Genomic DNA, 19,207 nt, shown 5'->3' on the forward strand with positions numbered 1-19,207 from the left:
ATAACTGCGGCAGTCAACAAGTGCCGTAGAAGAGCAACTGCGGCCGCGTTTCCCGCCGGGCCCTCACCCCCTCGTTTTTCCCTCTTCACCGTGACCCCTTTGCAAGCGACCGCCGCGAAACGCTTACAGCACCAAACATGGACCGGGAAAGGGGGGAGGTGCAGTTTTCGTTGTCTAATTTTGACATCCTTGGCAGTTAAGCTGCACAGCGGCACTGCTAATGTTTGCGACTCGTACACGCGCGTCCAAACTCGAGCTCGTGATAAAACTTGCTTGCAGTACTGTACTCACGAGTGCACATAATCAAGAGTGCAAGCGGTCGCAAAACCAGTATTCATGAGTATTGTACTCATGAGTACTGTGTACTCATGAGTACTATGTACTCATGAGTACTGTGTATTCACGAATACTGTGTACTCATGAGTACTGTGTACTCATGAGTACTCATGAGTACTATGTACTCATGAGTACTATGTACTCATGAGTACCTGTGTACTCATGAGTACTCATACTCATTAGTACTCAAACTCGTGAGTACTCATACTCATGAATGCTGTACTCATGAGTACTCATACTCATGAGTAGTGTACTCATGAGTACTGTACTCACGAGTAGTTGACTTACCCCTGTACTCACTCGTCATCATACTCACTTTTTTTTTCTGGGTGTGTACTCACTCATCATCGTACTCACTCGTGAGTTTGAGTACAAATGAGTACAAATGAGTGTACTCACGAGTGAGTACGCCGACCTATGCTAGTGGTACCTTTCGTTGCTGTTGCCGCTCGAGTTTTTAAAATGCCGCCAGAATCTATAGTGGCGCGGGCGACAGCAGCAGGCGACGGCGGAGTGAATTTTTTTCTGCAGTTGATGAAGTATTTCATTTCACAAAAGTCAAGCATGTATGATTTTTTATAAAGGAACACTGCAAATATCACTTCTGTATTAATTTGTTGTCTTATACTTGCGTACTGTCTTCTTCTTCATCAGCAATGTTAACAAGTATAGCATTTAAACCGGACTTAGATATTTAAATTTGGTTGTGAGTATATAGGACTATTGTGCAGAGTACGTTTTAACTTTGGCCGGGTGGTTGAAACGAGTCACAGACAGGCAGACAGACAGGCAGACAGACAGACAGACAGACAGACAGACAGACAGGCAGACAGACCAAAATTTCTGTGTTTATTAGCACAACAAAGATTATCGTCTTTAAAATTGCGTTTCGCTTCACTAAACTGTTGTTTCAGTAAACCCATGCAATCAAGCTATAAGCATGTCGTCACTTTCTGGTGTATTTGACGTCGGCGTTGAGGTCTTCGTTTTCTGCGTGCAGCAACGTACATTATCGAGCATCGCAGTATCGAATATTCTACGCAAATGTGACACTTATTTCTGGCAGGATCTCATCCCATCGTCGTTTGACAGTCTGTGTGGCTGCAATGTAAAGCCCCTGGCATGAGCCCAAATGAAATTCGGGGTCGGGGTCCAGGAATAAAACATCAAGTCGTCCATGTCGTAACAGAACTTTGTGTACAAAGAATTGAGTGACGTTTCTTGCAGTTCCCTATGGAAACGCACGAATTTTTGTGGAGTAGATCGGTGGTATTTAGCTAGAACTACTCAGTTCATGACAAAAAATTCTCCAGAAATTCAGAGAATTATCTACTAATGCGTATCCTTGTTATGCCGCTTGTCTTGAGTGTCAACGTTTTTCAGCCAAATTTTTTGGTTTTTCTAAATGCTTGGTTGCAACGATTTACAACGATTTTGGTGACAACGATTATTACGACGATTACTTTTGGAGCTATCGCGGAAATGCAATGCGTTATTCGTTTCGCCTTTCCCGTAATTTTTTTGTAATATTTTTGTATTTTTCTTTTAAAAATTCTGCCCTGCAAGCTATCTCGATTTACGTTATTATAACGATTACATTTGGAACTTTCGCGCAGTCGGCGTTGTTGTGGAAATGCAGGGAGTTACACGGTTCGCAAGTTTTCGTAATTATTCTGTTTTTTCTTATTTTTTCGCTTTTCAAAATTTCGTCCGACCAATTATCTCCATTTACGTTATTAAAACGATTCCAGGTGAAACTTTCGTGAAATCTGCATTATTGTGGAAATGCCATGCGTTATACGTGTAGCCATTTTCCGTTATTTCTATATTTTTTTATTTTTTTATTGTCCAAAATTTGGTCCTACAAGTTATATCCATTTACGTCATTATAACGATTGCATTTGGAACTTTCCCGAAATCTGCGTTATTGTGGAAGCTCAGGGAGTTACACGGTTCGCCAGTTTGCGTAATTACATTATATTTTTCTTATATTTTTGGTTTCTGAAAACTTCATCCGACCAATTATCTCAATTTACGCTATTGTAACGATTACAAGCAACACTTTTCCGAAATCTGCATTATTGCGGAAATGCCATGCATTATACATTTTGCCATTTGCCGTAATTTTTTAAGAGTTTGTTATTCTTCAATTTTTCAAAATTTAGTCCTACATGTTACCTTCATTTACATTATTATAATGATTACATTGACAACTTTCGCGAAATCTGCATTATTGTGGAGATGCAGGGAGGTATACAGTTCGCCAGTTTGCGTAATTATTTTGTATGTTTCTTATATTTTTAGATTCTGAAAATTTCGTGCGACGAATTACCTCAATTTACGCTGGAACTTTCGAGAAATCTGCATTATTGTGGAAATGCCTTGCGTTATACGTTTTGGCATTTTCCGTTGTTTTTTAATATATATTTGTATTTTTTATTTTTCAAAGTTTTGTCCTGCAAGTTATCTCCATTTACGTTATTATAAGTGATACATTTAGAACTTTAGCGAAATCTGCATTATTGTGGAAATGCAGGGCGTTAGGCGGTACGTTATGTCCGTAATTATTTTACATATTTCTTATTTTTTAGTTTTTCAAAATTTTGTTCCACCTGTTATCTCCATTTACGCCATTATAGCCATTGCAGTTGGAACTTTCGCGAAATCTCCATTATTGTGGAAATGCACGGCGTTACACGGGCCTGACTGTGGGGGTACTCGGCAAAGAATGCTAGGCATTAAAATGGGATTACGAAAGTCGTTCCAGCCTATCTGAGACGTCTCCAGTGTGCGCCAATACTGGACAGGAGTCTTGAAGACCTCGCCACCGCGGTTTTTCTCTCCGCACTGGCGGCAGCTCCAAACTTATTGGGCAGAGTGGGGTTTAACTCGACGGCAGCAGGACTTCACTGTAAGTTTTTTGTTATGTTCTACATGCTCTGCCGAGATTACCAAAAGACGGGTGTTGGCCTACTTGGTCATGCAATTGCAGTAGTTCGTCACGCTGGTATTTGGGAACAGCAGAATATTACTTCGTTCCCGTTGCAAGTTTTCAAACTGAGAGCAGTAAGTTGCCGTACGAGGCCTTCGCCACTGCGTCGCTGTGTCATTTTAGGTGATCTATCATGTGGTGCAACTGTTAATCAACGCGTTTCTGAGGGTCTGGGTCGGTCTCCGTCGCGATGCCGAAAAACGCACCGCGTTCGTCAAAGTCCACGGGCGGTCTTCCTACGGGTGTACCTGATAGCCAGTATTTTTCCCAGTGCTTGCTGCTGCAGTTTTAGACGGCAGCAATGTTTCTGTAAACAGGTGGAGGCTCCATGACCTCAGTCGAGCAGGGAACACCTTCAAGACTGCTAGCCAGTCCAGCGCATGGAGGTCTATTGCTTGCATGAATTGTGTGGCGTACATTTGTTGGGGAATTTAAAAACGATCAATTTACAGGAACGCACGCTTTTTTAAAGGGTGAATAATTCTTTTTCCGTTTTTTCCCCTCGAGCGACCGACATAAGCTATTACCTCTAAAGCAATGCTTTACTAATTTCGTCAAGAGGTTTCGCGGCGGATGCGGAAGTTAACCTTGACTGGAGACACGCCCTCAGGCGACACACCCCTCGAAGCCCATCGCGTGATTCGCCGGGCCCGCTTTTTGGAGCTGCGCACAAAGCATAGTTTTCAGTCGTTCTGCCTATATGAGCGGCGGCGGCCGCCGCGGTAGCGGCCGATCCCCCCCCTCAGCGTCCCATGCATACGCCGCTGGGTCGACTCGGGCTGCGTGACTCCTCTCGCGCCTGGCGAAGAGAACGGGGCGTTCGCCGTGAAGTGAACGCCGCGTTCGCCGCGTTCGCTCCGGCTAACGCCACCGGGCCTCCTTCTGTGAGCGTTGCACGGGACGGAGGGGCTTTGAGCCGTGGTCGGCAATACGCTACATTAAAGTTTAGCCAAGCGAAGCCAAGACTCAACCAGACTAAGCCAAGCTTTTGCTTTGCATATCCAAGGTTAACTGTGCCAAGCCACAGCCATTTTTTTCGTATTCGTCTTACTTTTGGACAATGACCACACCAAAGCCTATGGCACTTGCTAATGTTAGCGTTTCAGCCTCCACCTTCCCTCAAAAAATACAAGCACAACCCCTAGAAATATTCTTGTTGAGTTTGAATACAAAATTTGTTTTAATTGTCTCCACAAATTTTAGTTGCGTATTCAATCAATTTCCATTGAAACTCTTTTAAAGATTTGTTGTGGTTGTACGGAAAAGTGGCCACTGCACTTTTATTGATCTTTCGTTGAGTTTATCACGTCGAATTTCCGTTGAGTTTCAGTTGAGATTCAGTAGAGTTTTGTCATATATTTTCTCGAAGTTTCTACGAATGCTCGCTGTGTTTTTAATAATAGTTAGTTTAAAGGTTTTCGTGCTCAGTTTCTGTTGCGCTTAAAAATGTGTTTATTGAAAAAGCCGACCGTTCGTTGATCATACCATCAATAATTAAACACGAGAGCTTCACTGCAGTTCAATGATTCTTGCTCTAAGAGATCCTGTATAGTGGCACAAAAAAGGAAAAAAATAAGTCACGTGGCTAGCTGAAGCGTATCTTTGGAGCACACGCATGATTTCCTGCAATGAAACAACATAACCACCACGTCGTACACACACCGCAGCAGTAACGACACAAACGCAAAACAAAGACGACATGGGAATTGTACATTCTCTTTCGTGCACTTCATGCATACATAGCCACCGTCTGTGAGATGCTGATGCTTGGGTGCGGCGTGCGACTCATCGCATTTTACAAAACTGCAGATTAATATTTCCGATTTACAATACCGGTAAACATTTAACGTTAATGATTGCAAGTATCTGCTTTTTTGCTTTATAGTTGCAAGCTGTGATGAAACAGTGCGATAAACTGAAACTGGTTACAAGAAACTGGCCGAGCATCTGGGCCGACCAGATTAGGCTTAGCATAGCAGGTGATGTGTGATGAGTGCTGTTCTATGAGGCACGTACAAGAGTCCGTGGTGAAATATTTACGCACAAACTGCGCTTCTTTCAAGCACATGGGACTTAGTTTGCGCAAATCAAAACAGTGGCGAGCGGTTACGAGTAGTTTATGCCGATGACCGGCTCCTGCTCGGGACCGCTGAGCAGCCATGTTAATCACCGTGGGGACTTAGAGGGTGCCGTACGTGGGGGAGCAACATTGCACCTCGCCCTGTACCTGTATGGCTTCAGGGACGAATCTGTTGGTGTGAGGGATAAACTGGGTGGCTCGACCGACGAACACTGAAAGTTGCTCCATTTTCTACGTTTTTTCTTAGAGTATCCGTTCTATCGCGCCAACAACGCAGCTTGATTCGGTACTGGTCGACTGGGCAAGTCGCGAAGGAAGAACTCCTACGCTAATGAACAGGGTGTTTTTGTCCTCATTTCTTCAATTCTTGTAAGTAGTAACCAATTTAAAATTGAGTCGCAAGTTTCCACCATGCCACAAAGACTTTTCAGCAGCTTCTCGCATACCATGAACCTAGAATTTGTGCAGGTACAAGAAAGCACTCACAGTTGCATTATGAGAGTTGGCTGCCTACACAAAACGCAACTGCATTGAAAAATTCAACTTCTATATTACACTCACACTGAGTAAAAATATGTTTCTGCTGCCTACTTAGGCTTATGCAGGAAAGTGGGTGCAGGACTTAGGATGCCGGACAGTGGGTGATAACGTTTTAATACACCTAGCTTTCCATGTCAAAGACGCATGCAGATAGTATACAGCGTCGTTTGCTGATGACTTGCCTACAAATAATAATCATGCGTCACTAAGAATACAACAAAAAGTCAGCAAAACTCCACACAAGAAAAATCATGATGCAGACTACAACAAAAATTCTGTTCAGTTAATAATGTGTAAACTCGATCACCCTTTCTTTCTGCTGAATTTTTGTTGAATCAATAAGAACAAAACTGAACAAAATGTCAGCAGAAATTCAGAAATTATTTTTTTCGAAGGGAGCTGGCAGTGAAGGTGATTCTGAAGCTCGCATAATACTTTCTTTCCAGCTTCCTTAAAGGAGAATGATGCATTTGGCTATTTCTAGGAAGCCCTTATAGGACTCCCATATTCAAGAATATATTCGTGCATCCTTCTCTCTCGTCCTTTAAACTTCGAAGTTTTCTATAGCAGACGTTTTGCGCCGGTCAAACAAGTTAGGGTAGACGTTGATGATGTGGCTCAGTAAACTTCATCGCATACCAAGCTGTGCGTCACAGGTTTAAACGCTAACCTCGATGCCCTAATTCCCTGAAGTACCGACGAGAGCATGTCATGGTGCCTGTCGAAACTTGGAACGTACACAGCAAATTTGTCGAAATGAAATGCCGTGTGCCACCTCATGTTAGCTAGCACAGCGTAATGTTTTCTGTGGAACGTTGTTGGTGACCTGCACATACAAAACTACCTTACCCTATGGTAAGGTAATGAGGCAAAACTTCGGCAAGATGGTCTCTCCTGCCCACGGTTTTGCGTTCTTCGGCGTTGCGACCCTTTGTGTTACGGGAATGGATCGTAGTCCTAGGCCTAAGATGGGGAGACATTCTCCACAATTTTCAACGTGGGCAGGGCTGTAGTCGTGATAGCAAGATGCATGGTACGGGAGTTCCTGTGTTTTTTGCTCGGCTGCCTCGTTTCGTTCAAGACCCTCGTGTCCGAATTCGAGATGTGGGGAACTTTCTTCACTGTGGACAGGAGAGTCTGACCGAAGCGTTTAGGTATTCTGCCTAAAGAAAAGTATAATTGCAAATTTATATTCTGTAGCAATTTTTATGCATTTATTCTATAGTTCATCACAACTATAGAAAATACAACTATCAAGTTGCGTTTTCAAGAGGATGGCTCTGGCTCGAATTTGTGATTCTTCGATTCTTCCGTGTACAAGGGTCGCGTACCCATAAAACATTGTCAAGGTAGTCCACTACCAAAAGTGTTGCCATCCTACTTTCGTACATCCCGGCGTATACGTTATACTCTGTTTTCATGGCTTTGGAAGTTTTATCGAATGAATTATTTTCTGACGTGTTGGCTGCCCTAGTGCAGGCTTTGATCTACAATTTTCTGTAGAGATTCATGGGGTCGCGCGGAAACGTTTCTATGTACAAAATGGCGTCCCGTCGTTTCGCGTCAGGCATAGAGGGGCCTTTATTAGATGCGATGGCCCACCCCACTCTTTTTTGCAGCCCCTTTATTTGCAGCAACAGAGTGGCGTGTGTTAGTACAAAGCACTTATACTCTTTTCATATTTACCGTAATACTATTGTCCTCTTTGTAACACTCCAGGGGCCGCTGAGCCGTATTCCAGAATCAGGCGAGCTCTCGCACCTGCCTGCCTTAGTTGCAGCAGAGTCCTTCAAAGCATTGAAGGACTCTGGTTGCAGCTTCCGCTTGGCAGCGATTGCATATATCCGTGGACGCGTTATGAGCACGGCTGATAGCGTAGAAAAATAATCGAAAAACGAGCATAATACTGCTATCGCGTTTAAAAGGCGTCTCTGAGGCAGTGCTTTTGCTATATTTTCTAATGTTTTCAAAGCAAACCTTTCATGCCGGTAAGGTATGCACACACCGAAGGAGCGGCATTGCTTTTCTGTAGGCTTTCTTGCCCGGATTCAGTTTGCCTGATCGAAGTGTGCGTCTGTGCGTGTATATTCGCACATTTTCCGCAGTCCCCGCAAAGTGCAGCCGAAGGCAGCTTTGGTCCAGTTATTCTGCATCCTGGGTGTCAAGAAGGTGGTGGGCCCCAAGCATCCCTCCCAATCGTCGCCCGACGCCCGTATGCGATCTTTCGATGAGTGGCCGCAAACGTCTCCCAAGGGGCCCCTCGAACTGGTCAAGGCCGGATTCTTCTGCATTGGTTAGTGGTTTCTGTCACAGCACTGTTTCCTGTGCACGCAACAGCGGCTTGTAGATGTGTTCGATGGAAGCAGTCCGATTTTTCCCACCGCTAACCAAGAAACAGTTGATCTTGTGTTGAAAACTGGCGTGCGGCCAAGCCGAAAGCACAAGTGCCCGCGACAAACGAGCTCGCTTACGAGGAATGCAGGCACCTCAAAACATGAGAAACTCCGAGAGACAAGAAATACAGGGCCGAGAAATATAAGTTACAGCCATTCACCAGTTCATTTTAATTTTTCTCCCTGGCCGTCAAAAGTAATGGTTCTCTAGTACAGTACTATTGAGTATGTTGAAAGTAGGTATTGATGATGATGGTTTGATTTTTGTGGCGCAAGGCCAGCTAGGGCAAAGAGCGCCAAAAAGCACTGGCTAAAAGACAGAGAAGAGGAAATGATAATAAAATCGGTAATTAAGATAAAAATTGCAATCAACTAAAGACAATGAAGGCGGCTGGTGTAGAGGGCCAGGTAATGACTACGCGTGGTAGAAAATGAGGTTAAAGATTTGATTTCGGCCAGAAACTTAAAGGTGCGTTGTAGAGGAATCATGGGATTATCTGATACAGAGAATTCTGGGTGTAGCGGAATGTGTTGTCTGTAGAGTTGAGGGACGTGCTTGCGTCTTGTTATGTCGTGTGCTTTGCATGCAATGAGGATGTGAACTACGGATAGGCCCTCCCCGCACCTGCCACACAGGTGTCTTGGAGATCCAGTGAGCAAAATAAGGTATTACTTGAACATTATTCGCCATCTAAAAATGCGTGCGTGTCTTTTTCTTCCCCCTAGCGGACTTTGTGCTCAGCACAATACGCATACATTTATCCGGCTTTACAAGTCCCCTACAAGGAATTTATTGCTCGCCCTTCCAACGCCGTGCCAACCATGCTTTGTGCTTCAACGGCAATAGCGCGGTCACGTTTGGTTGCTTCATCAGCGAGATGGGTTGCCATTCGCTCTCTCAGTGGCCCACCGCTATAAGCATTTACACCCCACCATTTACTTTTACTTCCTTTTTCCCACCTTGCAATTCCCCACACTCATTTTTACAACGCACGCGAGTGGAGGCAAAAGTTACCGCGCCTGTCGAGGGTGCATGCGACGCTCGATCGCGTCCGTAGAGGCAGAGTCTAGAGCACTGCACGGGTGGTCCTGGGCCGGGCTCGGGCTCGACGCCGTGGGTCTGGGCCCGGCTCGGTTTTGAATTTATGGGCAAGGCCGTTAATAGTTCCGACGTGAAGTGTAGAAAAGAGCATTAAGAGGAATGTCCCGAGTTTATTTTACGCATTCATGTTAGTTGCACGCATTGTTTTAAAAACGTGTTTTGCTAGGTCTTTTTTTATTGCGATAGGATACCCGATGGCATAAAGACTACATGACAGGTACAATTTAACTCCCGTTTCGCGAAGGAACACAAGGAGGGAGTGGTGGTGGGGTCCCCATATCCACCGATGGAGGTCAGGTGGTTGGCCAGGGTGGAGGCCTGTGCCTGGAAAGTCTGATACTCACTATAGTGCAGTATTAGTGTAATTTCATTCAGCGCATCAACATTTCGTATTTTGGGATAGAGCGTACTAAAAATACGACTACAAGGAATTCCCTAGCGGGGAAGGGATTAATTCAAACAACCGGGATCTGTGCACCTATGTCTATGTACCGGTGTGTTTTCGATGTCACACCCATGGAAATGCGGCTGCCGTGGTCGGGAATCAAACTCGCGTGCAGAAGAAGCACCACCGCTGAGCAACCACTGCAGGTAAAGTATTTAAAGGCACGTACAAACTCGCGGATTCAAACGTGGAGCAGAAAATTTCAGCGATTGCAACTTGTGACTGCGAAAACCACGTGAAGTTGCCAAGAATCGGGTCAACGAAGGTGATGGTGTCTCGCGTGTAAGAATACGAGCTGTTATTACGTCGTTATTATGTGAACAGCAGACGGTATAATACCCCTACTACACGAGCGTTTCGAATTCCTTTGAACGGCATGTCATTTGACTCAAATGCCACCTTTGATTATACACGACGTTTTTCAAAGACAATTGGCTGAAATCAAATCAAATCAAATCTTTATTTCCTTTCCAACGAAAGGATGGAGCAGCCGCAAAAAGTTACTGTGGGAAGTAGCTTGACGAGGTGGATGCCCCTGTGTTGACAGCATTGTAAAACACACCAAAGAATACATTTTATCAAAGCGTCTTCACTGACGCCTTAAAAACCAAAATAGCAGTACTGTACGCAAAGATAATCGCGAATTAACCAGGAAAACACCAAGAAACACCACCAAGAAAGACTAATACCTACTATGAAAACGTCCTCTCAGAAGAGAAAAAAAAATTGTTGTACATTGTACAAAAGCATTGTTGTACACGAGAAAAAAAGAAAACCTTGTCGACCAGAGGGATAGTCGCACGCTTACATACACGTTCCTTGTTTTACACTATGGCAGAAAAAAAAACTGTTCTCGGACAAATTCATTTCAAAAATGTACACCAATACAAATAATAACAATAAAAAGGACCACAAGCAATCCGAAATGACACGGTCAGACGACAGAAATACGCTTCGTAAACGGTTGTTTGGCAGGCGACATATATCTGTAGCGTTCTCTGTAAATTTATTTGATAGATGGGGCAGTGTATAAGTTATCGATTGAAAAGCATAGTTATTTCGCGGCGTCGGAACAGACCACGTCTCCGGGAAACATGTGTCGTGCCAGTGAGATTTTTCTGTGGCATGGATAGGTCATTATAAAACAAGTTATTGCTCCTATTTGCCACGCAGTAAGACAACGTCAAACGGTAGCAGTAAAGGTGATTTACTTTCATTACTCGGTGCCCATTAAAAAATTCCTGGGTGCGAGAATAAAAAGAAACATTTGCTACCACTCTCATTGCCCTTCTCTGTAAAAGTAACAACTTGTTAATTTTCTTTTTTGTAATCGTTCCCCAAATTAGGTGCGCATAACCAAGCTGAGGGGAGATTATGGAATGGTATTGGCCGCGAGGCCCACCACTGGAGAGGCTGGCGCTGCGATCGTTTTGACGTCACTTGTAGGATCACCGTTCCTATCTTGCTGCACAGTTTACTTGCAGCGCGTGACCCTTCGCTTAGGAAGCGCGTTCTAAAAGTATTTTCGTGTTAATTTCCGTCGTTTGAAGTTAATTCTCAGTCCGTCGAGCGCAGTTTGACGTCATGGGGATTTAACCCTATCAACTGTGGTACATTCTCCGCAAACAACTTGAGCGTGGTGGTGTATTACGTATGCGACCGAAGCGTAAGTTGCGGCTCGTTTCCCCGATCAACAATGTAGACCACGATGATCGCCAAGCTAAGTTTCTAGATTTCCCTTGTTTGCAACGAATGTATAAAGCAGGAAATCATGAAGCGTTTACTGCTCGCAGAAGCACACGCACCCGCCGTGCCTGCCCGCACGGCCGACGGAGCAGCTCGAACCGACACAAGTCGCGGGAGCAACAACTTGTCGCCGCTTTTTAAAATGACACTAGTTGCGGAAACGTAATTCGACAGCGGTGAATGTGGATGTTAGAGTGGTGAAAAACTGTGCGAGGTAGTGCCATAAGCTGTGGTTTTCAAAGGGATGCTCGAATATGTGCCGCGATCTACGCGGACCGTCCCCGGAGGTCGGTCCCGGCATCGCCGGCCCGGCCGCGTATTCCCAAACCATATCCCGTAGGGGCCCAGGCCGACCCCACCCCCAAGCAGGGGCGCAGCCAAAGTGGTTAAAAAAATTGCAATTTTTTAACCTCTTTGGACGCAGCACCGTGACGTCTCTACCTATATGTGCGCGACTTCATGCGAGGTGGATTTTTTTTTCTTTTTTCCCCCTCCCCTCGTTTCGACTGCTTAGCAGGCGGCCGATGGTTTCGCTCCGTGGGCGGGGCTGGCCTGCGGCGCTGGGGAAGCTGACGCACATGTGGCAGGAGCTAACCTTTTGTACCTGAGCCGCTGATCTCTCCGCGCTCTTCTTGCAAGTTGACGCTGGCCTCCGATCGTGTTCCTAGATAAGCGCTCGACTCGGTGCTCGAAGTGCGCGCGCGCGGATGGACGCTTTCACGCGCATGTGGCAATTATACACGGTCCGGAAAGCAAACACCCTCATTGAAAGCTCATTCTACAGCACACAGAAGGGTATACAATTGAGTTGGGTGCTCTTTCACTATATACACACCTCAAAACACGATTCGGTGCTGCAGGTAAGGATTACAAGAAAGGCAGCCAATTACCCATGACTACATTAACAAACTGTCCTACTCTTGCGAAATATTACAGCTGCACGAGCTGCTACATTTTGGCACTTTCATAAGCACTATTACATTGAATTTCGTTGACATTAACTGCATTGCATTATTCTTTATCAGGAACAGTGCCACTAAGGAAAACACTAACATTTTGTTAACAGCAATGGAATGTGTGAATCGTTCTTGCAAGGGTGATACATTGATAAGAAAGACACCAGCTGAAACGTACACGTTTTACATTCGGTCATGAATTCTGCATAATTTGCACTGCTGGTCATAACAATTTAGGGAAACAATATCGAAAATATATACCAACCAAGGGCTAAGTAATAGTTGGATTGTACAGCAACTGAAGTACTCGAGGAGTTTGATATATGTCTTCTGTACAGGGCTAGCGCCCCACCCGGAACTAACACGACAGCAGGCAGTGCTACTACGCCAACTACAAACACAGTCAGTGATCACGCCGGCGCTCGCGCGTCACGTGTGCCCGGACGTGTACGCCAGTGACGTGTGTAGTGTGTGCGGGCAACATCGCGCAACTCTGGCCCACATCCTGTGGGACTGTGCAGTGCACCCCGTGGAAGCTGCCGACCTCTACGGCCGGCTGCCGGACACCATAACGAGTGCCGTCTATTCGACGGACCTGAACGCACAAACTCTAGCCGTCCAGCAGCTCGAGGCTGCTCTCGCCAGGCAGAAGCGGAGCGAGTCGCAGACGGGGGGGAAAGGGACGAACTCCCGAGTACCTTTCGCGCACCGCTCACGCCGACACCGGCGGGGCCTAGTCCCGAGGACGTCGTGAACGTGGGTGGGATGTGGAGGCTCTGCGCATCCCGACCTCCCACTCCCTGCTGGCCTCAAATAAAGTATTTCTCTCTCTCTCTCTCTCTTGACCACAGTCTCTTCACTGAAGCCATCAGGCCGAGTTTGATATCAGTAATCATGCGTGCTACCACTCACGCTGTTGCCAATGTCGATTCGTTATTTTTAACAATTTGTGCTTCATGCACACAGAGATTTTGCGGCATAAGATACGTTATTTATAAATAGACAGCTCCAGCAGTATCCGAATGGCGCTGATGCCCCAACTGTAATCGGGAAGGCACACCAAATCGTTACCACTTAATTTGGCTCTGTCCATTATTCGACCGTAATTGCCACCAGCTTTTAACTCTAGGTCCCGCCTCTGCGACTGCACAGGAACATGTTAGTCGGGTCAGTGACGATCCCACCGCACTAGAAGCAATTACCGAGTACGCCCTTGAAAACAGACTCTACAAATTGGTGTAGCAGCCTGGCCGACCTCCCCGTTCGGTATACAGTGTGAATTGTCTGCAGCGTGCACTGTTTTCAGTGTGAACCGCATTGTCCACAGTGTCAACTGTACATTTAAGTGTGAACTGTGCGTTTTGCTGCCACTGACTGACTTTAATGTGTTCATTTTGCGATTAGGACCCCAAGACTGCAACTGTGTTCATTCTGCGAGTTGTGACCTTCCCCTTTTCTCCTCATCCTTGCTCCCCCAGGGCCCCATGGCCTCTCATTTAATGCAGTGTTACACTCACTCAGATACGTATATTCTTTTCGCTGGGACTAATGAGTAGTTTCCCGTGAGCTTGAAGTCACGGTAGTCCAGCAGAGATAAAACTAAGTAAAAAAGTTATCTCCTTGGCGCACTATTTTTGCGATAGTTATCTGGGAGTCCAAATAGCGGCAAAAAATTGTCACTTTTAGAGATCCACTGATGGGTATAGATGAGCAGTTTGTGTCTGTTTCCTGCGACGCATTTTTAGCTACCACATATATATATTTCTGTAGTGTCCGGCCTTTTAATTCGCCAGCATTGTGTCACAGCTCGTGCGTCAACTATAAGCCACACACACGCAAAAAAGTATGCAAATGTATAAACAAGAAATAGCAGGAATAAAAATATAAATAGTACAACACAAGTTGCCCACGGAGTGAAACCATCGGCCGCCCGCAAAGCAGCCGAAACGAGGGGAGGGGTAAAAAAGAAAAAAATCCACCTCGCATGAAGTCGCGCACATATAGGTAGAGACGTCACGGTGCTGCGTCCAAGGAGGTTAAAAAATTGCAATTTTTTAACCTCATTGTCTGCGCCCCTGCTTAGGGGGTGTGGTCGGCCTGGGCCCCTACGGGATATGGTTTGGGAATACGCGGCCCGGCCCGTTCACGCGCGGTGCGGCGAGCGGCCGAAGAATATAGGTAATGCCTGCGCGCAAGCATCGGCCGATGCTGTGGCAGGTATCTTGATCATCGATCGCTTGAAACGTCATTTACCGCGGATACAAAGTTACACATACAAGAAAGGGGGTGACAGTGAAGTGAAAAGTTGTATTAGGGACTCTCATTCGCAACTGTAACGATAGCGGCGATGAAATATCTGCCGCGACGTTCAGCCTAACGTTCCCAACATTCAATTACGTGCATCCGAAGCCGGCGGCAAGCGGTTCGAGGACACCCTCTCGTCGAGGGCGTGCGTGTTGCGTTTGGGTTCCCCTATCACTTGGGGGGCCCCCACTGCTCGGTTCTCCTACTTTAAAACTCCCGATTACCCCAAATCATTAACGAATTGTTTCGCCGTACACAGCCTCGCCTCTGTGAGCAATCGTGAGTCTCGAAATTGATGCTAGAGGAAGGCAGGCTCACTGTAAACAGACAAGAGCCCACGTTGCAATTATACATTCTCACGCCGAAGTCCTAATGAAAACTAAATATAGCCATGTCCAAACCCCCTCGAAGGAGTTGAAAACTCGCGTTCATACCATTCATACACTGTGGACAAGTTGTCGCAAAAAGTAAACATGTCAGTCGTGCAGAGTACAGGCTACGGCAGCTAATCAAATCCGGGAATAATTATAAAAAGCATTGTAGGGGAAATATGCACTGCTTAACCCAAACTGCGCATCATAGCAACACTTTTAAGCATGAGCGGCGAAGCAATCCGATCACCGTTCTCACGTAGTCATTCATTTACCCGGCAAGGCGAGCAGTACGCGCGGTCAGATCACAAGTGAGCGACGCGCTTCCGTCACTGTTACAAGGTGTTTCCTTGCACACACAGTCTCGTACATGTCATATCACTATTTCATAATGAAATTACAACGTACTTTTCTCGGCATCAGTTGCATCGTCCTTGGCGTTAGCTGGCTGCGTACGAGCTGTGGGGCGCGGTGGCGTCGCCGGGAAAAAGGGAGTCGCTGATTGCTTGCCCAAAATTATTCGGGTTGCAGACAACTTTTTTGGGTAATTTGCACATCAAATCCACGAGGAGGGGGGGTGGGGACGGTGACCAGAGACACACACAAAAAAAAAAATTCCCCCGCATTTCCCCGAGGGGGAGAATGTGAAAGTGCGAATGCACGGTTGTCGGCCCGCTTGCGGCGCTTGCGCTCGGCCCCCGCAGCCCACCGCCTCACCGCCTTCTCTTCCATCTCTTCCATCGGGTTTGTAGTATCACGTGTACACCACGCAGTTATCAAGCCGCTATAACGCCGCTGAGTCGCCAACGCACGCCGCTGACGACGTAGTTTGAATGCGTTAAAGATATAAGGCGCGTTACTGACACCGATATCAGCGTCGTGTCCGTGGCTTATTCGGTAGAGCGTCGGGCTGCGGCCCGCAAAGTCCTCGGATCGAAACCTGGCGCCGGATGCTGTTTCTTTCTTAAATATAGAGGAGCACTGCGGACGCCGCCGCCGCCGGCGGTGGATGGTTTGGGGTCGCTTATAAAGTGCATTCGCACTTAAAACACGCGGCCGCATACGCACAGGAAATGGGTTGTACGCTTGTAGCAGACGACAACCCGACCCGGCGTCCAAAAAGTGACGTCATTCGTAGGTGGCGCCACGGTATGTCCTCGAGGCCAATAACAAGAGCTTTATGCGCTCATGCAGCAGGTATCTACTTCTATTGATGAAGCTAATTGTTTTGCAAAGTTTTTTGTGTATTTCATTAACGTGGCAATCCCACGTGAGATTACTCGAAAAGTACACTCCTAAGACCTTTATACATTCAGCTATTTCTATATTGTATTGACCAAGGCAGACGTGAGGCTGAACAGTTGTATTTTTCGGTCGGAACAGTATTGCTTTAGTCTTTTGAGTATTGACTACTAGAGAATTTTGCTCAGTCCAGGAAGTAGAAGTGATTACACATCTGCGCAAATTTTTTCAATGTCTTCGGTTTTCTTACCGGTTACTAACAGGGTTGTATCATCTGCATAGCAAATAAGGGATATTTGTGAGCTTGAGACAGCGTACTGCAGGTCACTCACATACAAGGAAAACAGCAGAGGCCCTAGTATACTTCCCGTGGGGACTCCAGCCTCAATGCACTTAAGTTCAGAGTGTACGTTACTGTTTTCGGTCACATGAGGTTATGAGCAATGCCGTTTATACCGTAGGAACGTAACTTACTCACCAAAATTCTATGACTTAATGAATCAAATGCCTTTGATAAGCCAATAAAAATTCCTAAAGTTAAGCAATGATTCAAGAAATTGTGTAATATCATTTCTTTTTGTTTTACTGGGCAGTTTCAGTAGAGCAATGTTTTCTAAAGCAATGTTGAAAATTGCCAAGTAATGAGTGTTTATAAAGATACTTGTATAGCCTAAGGTGTAAACGGTTTTCCATTACTATAGAAAAAACGGGCCGAATTGAAATGGGCCGATAATTCTTGACGACATTTTATGTCCCCGCGTGTAACTATCAAGACAACTTTCTAAACTTGCATCTTTTGGGGAAATGTGGCACTGGACAAGTATAAGTTAAATATATGTGCCAGGGAAAACGTGATTAAATCTGCAACAAATTTAACAGGCCTAATTTGCAAGTTATCGACATCGCAAGTACCACTATTGTTTAAATTTAGGATAGCACCACGTACCTCCTGCACGTCGGTAGGAGATAGAAACACAGGTGTAGTGTTCACGTTTAAAGCTGTATTGCCTGAATCGTAACAGCCTGAGCGCGTGTCTGAAAATTGATGAATAAAAAAATCGTTGAAAGAATTGGCTAACGGTGAGCTCGATGCAGTCCGACCTTCATAATTAATGGTTGTAGTTTGCTGACTGTTTCGGGAATGGCTAAGTACGGAATTTATTTTCTTTAACGTCAGGTCAGATCGTTTCATATCCTGAGAAAATAAATTATTATAGTAGTATAGTAGCTGTTTTTAGCCTTTCTAACAATGTTAACCATTTTGTTTCGGAGACGCCTAAATTCTTTGAATACGTGAGGATCTGTACTAGTGATGAACATTTTGGTCAGACGGTTTTTGTGCTTGATTGTTTGCAGTATGTCTTTGCTAACCCAGGGTTTGCGACACAGGCTGGATTGTGTTATGGCTATGCCATGTGAGTCAGAGGAGCACGGCAAGCCACCTTTGGAAACCTCAAAAGTCATTGAAACGCGAACGCTTGTACTCTGGCACGCAGTTTCTGCATGCCGTATTTACAAAATTATTAATTCACGAGTAAGACATGCTTGTGAAAAGCTCGATATTATTCACTTTTCGTTTCCTCTTGTTTACCATCACATTGTCTACGATTACAAGGCAGCTTTGTACTTCCAACACCGGCGGTGAAAAAAAAAAAGAAAATGATTGCTGCCTACGTTGTGCATGGTTTGCTCGTGTCTGTATGTTAAAATCAATTTTACCACTAATACTTGGGCTTTGTGAATCATTGTAACTCTAAAATGATTTTTTGTAGTTCTACATGGACGAAACAGGGCAGCGGTGGCGACACCAAAACATGGCGGGTGAACGCGGAAACTTTCAACTGCTTTCGAGAATTGTCGTGTAAATCAGCGGGACTCCTTCCAGTTCAAATGGCATTTGAAATTTCAAAAGCCATTTGACTCAAATGTCCTTTCATGCACGTGTTTTGCACTGCTATAGGCTAGAGTACATGCACTCCTTAACCCTAATTTTTTTGCATTTCAGTTCATGACTTGCTTGTACAGACTTGATGCTCCGTCTGATTGCCCGCCACGAAGACACTGAACCAAATATGAACAAATTTTCTTCAGCGTCCAAGCCCGAGCCTTGTCTCAGACACGGTGATCTTCTCCAGGCTTAAAAGGAAATGACCTGGCCCGGATGAAGCCTGGGCTTCAGACGACGGACCCCGGCAGCGCTCGCCTGCAGGCTCACTTATAAACGCCAGGGCCCGACCGAAGACTAGGCTAGGTGTGACAGGCCTGGGTGGGGCTCTGGCTTCATTTAGCTGGCTCAAGCGGGGCCGGGAATTTAAATCAGGGCCGGTGAAGCCAAACATCCGGTGAAACCAGATGACATCAACAACAATGTCGTTTATTTAAATGTCATTACTGTGCCGTGTTTCACTGTTATTAGGCGCCGTGCCTATCTGACATCACGCGTTCATTGCCAGGTGCGTTGAGGGTGATTTAATATACAAAATGCAAAATCACTGTGCTTAAGGTTGATAGTTTTAAATAAAGCATAGTGCTCCGCCCTGGTGAACTACATAAGCGAAATGCAGCTTTGGCGCTTTAACCACGACTTTTGAGTTTTCAGATGAACGTACTCGTACGTGTAAAATTTCTTTAAGGATTGCCCAAGCACCCACCGTGTTTCCAAGAGTGGGGCGGGCCACCAGTTACTTTCGCACGCTCTGA

The 19,207-nt window shown here is 45.6% G+C and overlaps 1 protein-coding gene across 2 annotated transcripts in view; it reads left to right on the top strand.

Annotated features, from left to right (window-relative positions):
• Positions 1–19,207, top strand: part of LOC144137592 (death-associated inhibitor of apoptosis 2-like) — a 103,543-nt gene that overhangs the window by 70,255 nt on the left and 14,081 nt on the right. For both annotated transcript variants that reach the window (XM_077669515.1, XM_077669516.1), the window contains exon 7: positions 8,054–8,241. In XM_077669515.1, the coding sequence (XP_077525641.1) occupies positions 8,054–8,241 (188 nt within the window). The remainder of the gene's footprint in view (positions 1–8,053; positions 8,242–19,207) is intronic.

The sequence above is a fragment of the Haemaphysalis longicornis genome, unplaced genomic scaffold (assembly GCF_048455015.1).
Source record: "Haemaphysalis longicornis isolate Haplotype H1 unplaced genomic scaffold, Haemaphysalis longicornis Haplotype H1 scaffold_41, whole genome shotgun sequence".
NCBI classification, from domain to species: domain Eukaryota; kingdom Metazoa; phylum Arthropoda; class Arachnida; order Ixodida; family Ixodidae; genus Haemaphysalis; species Haemaphysalis longicornis.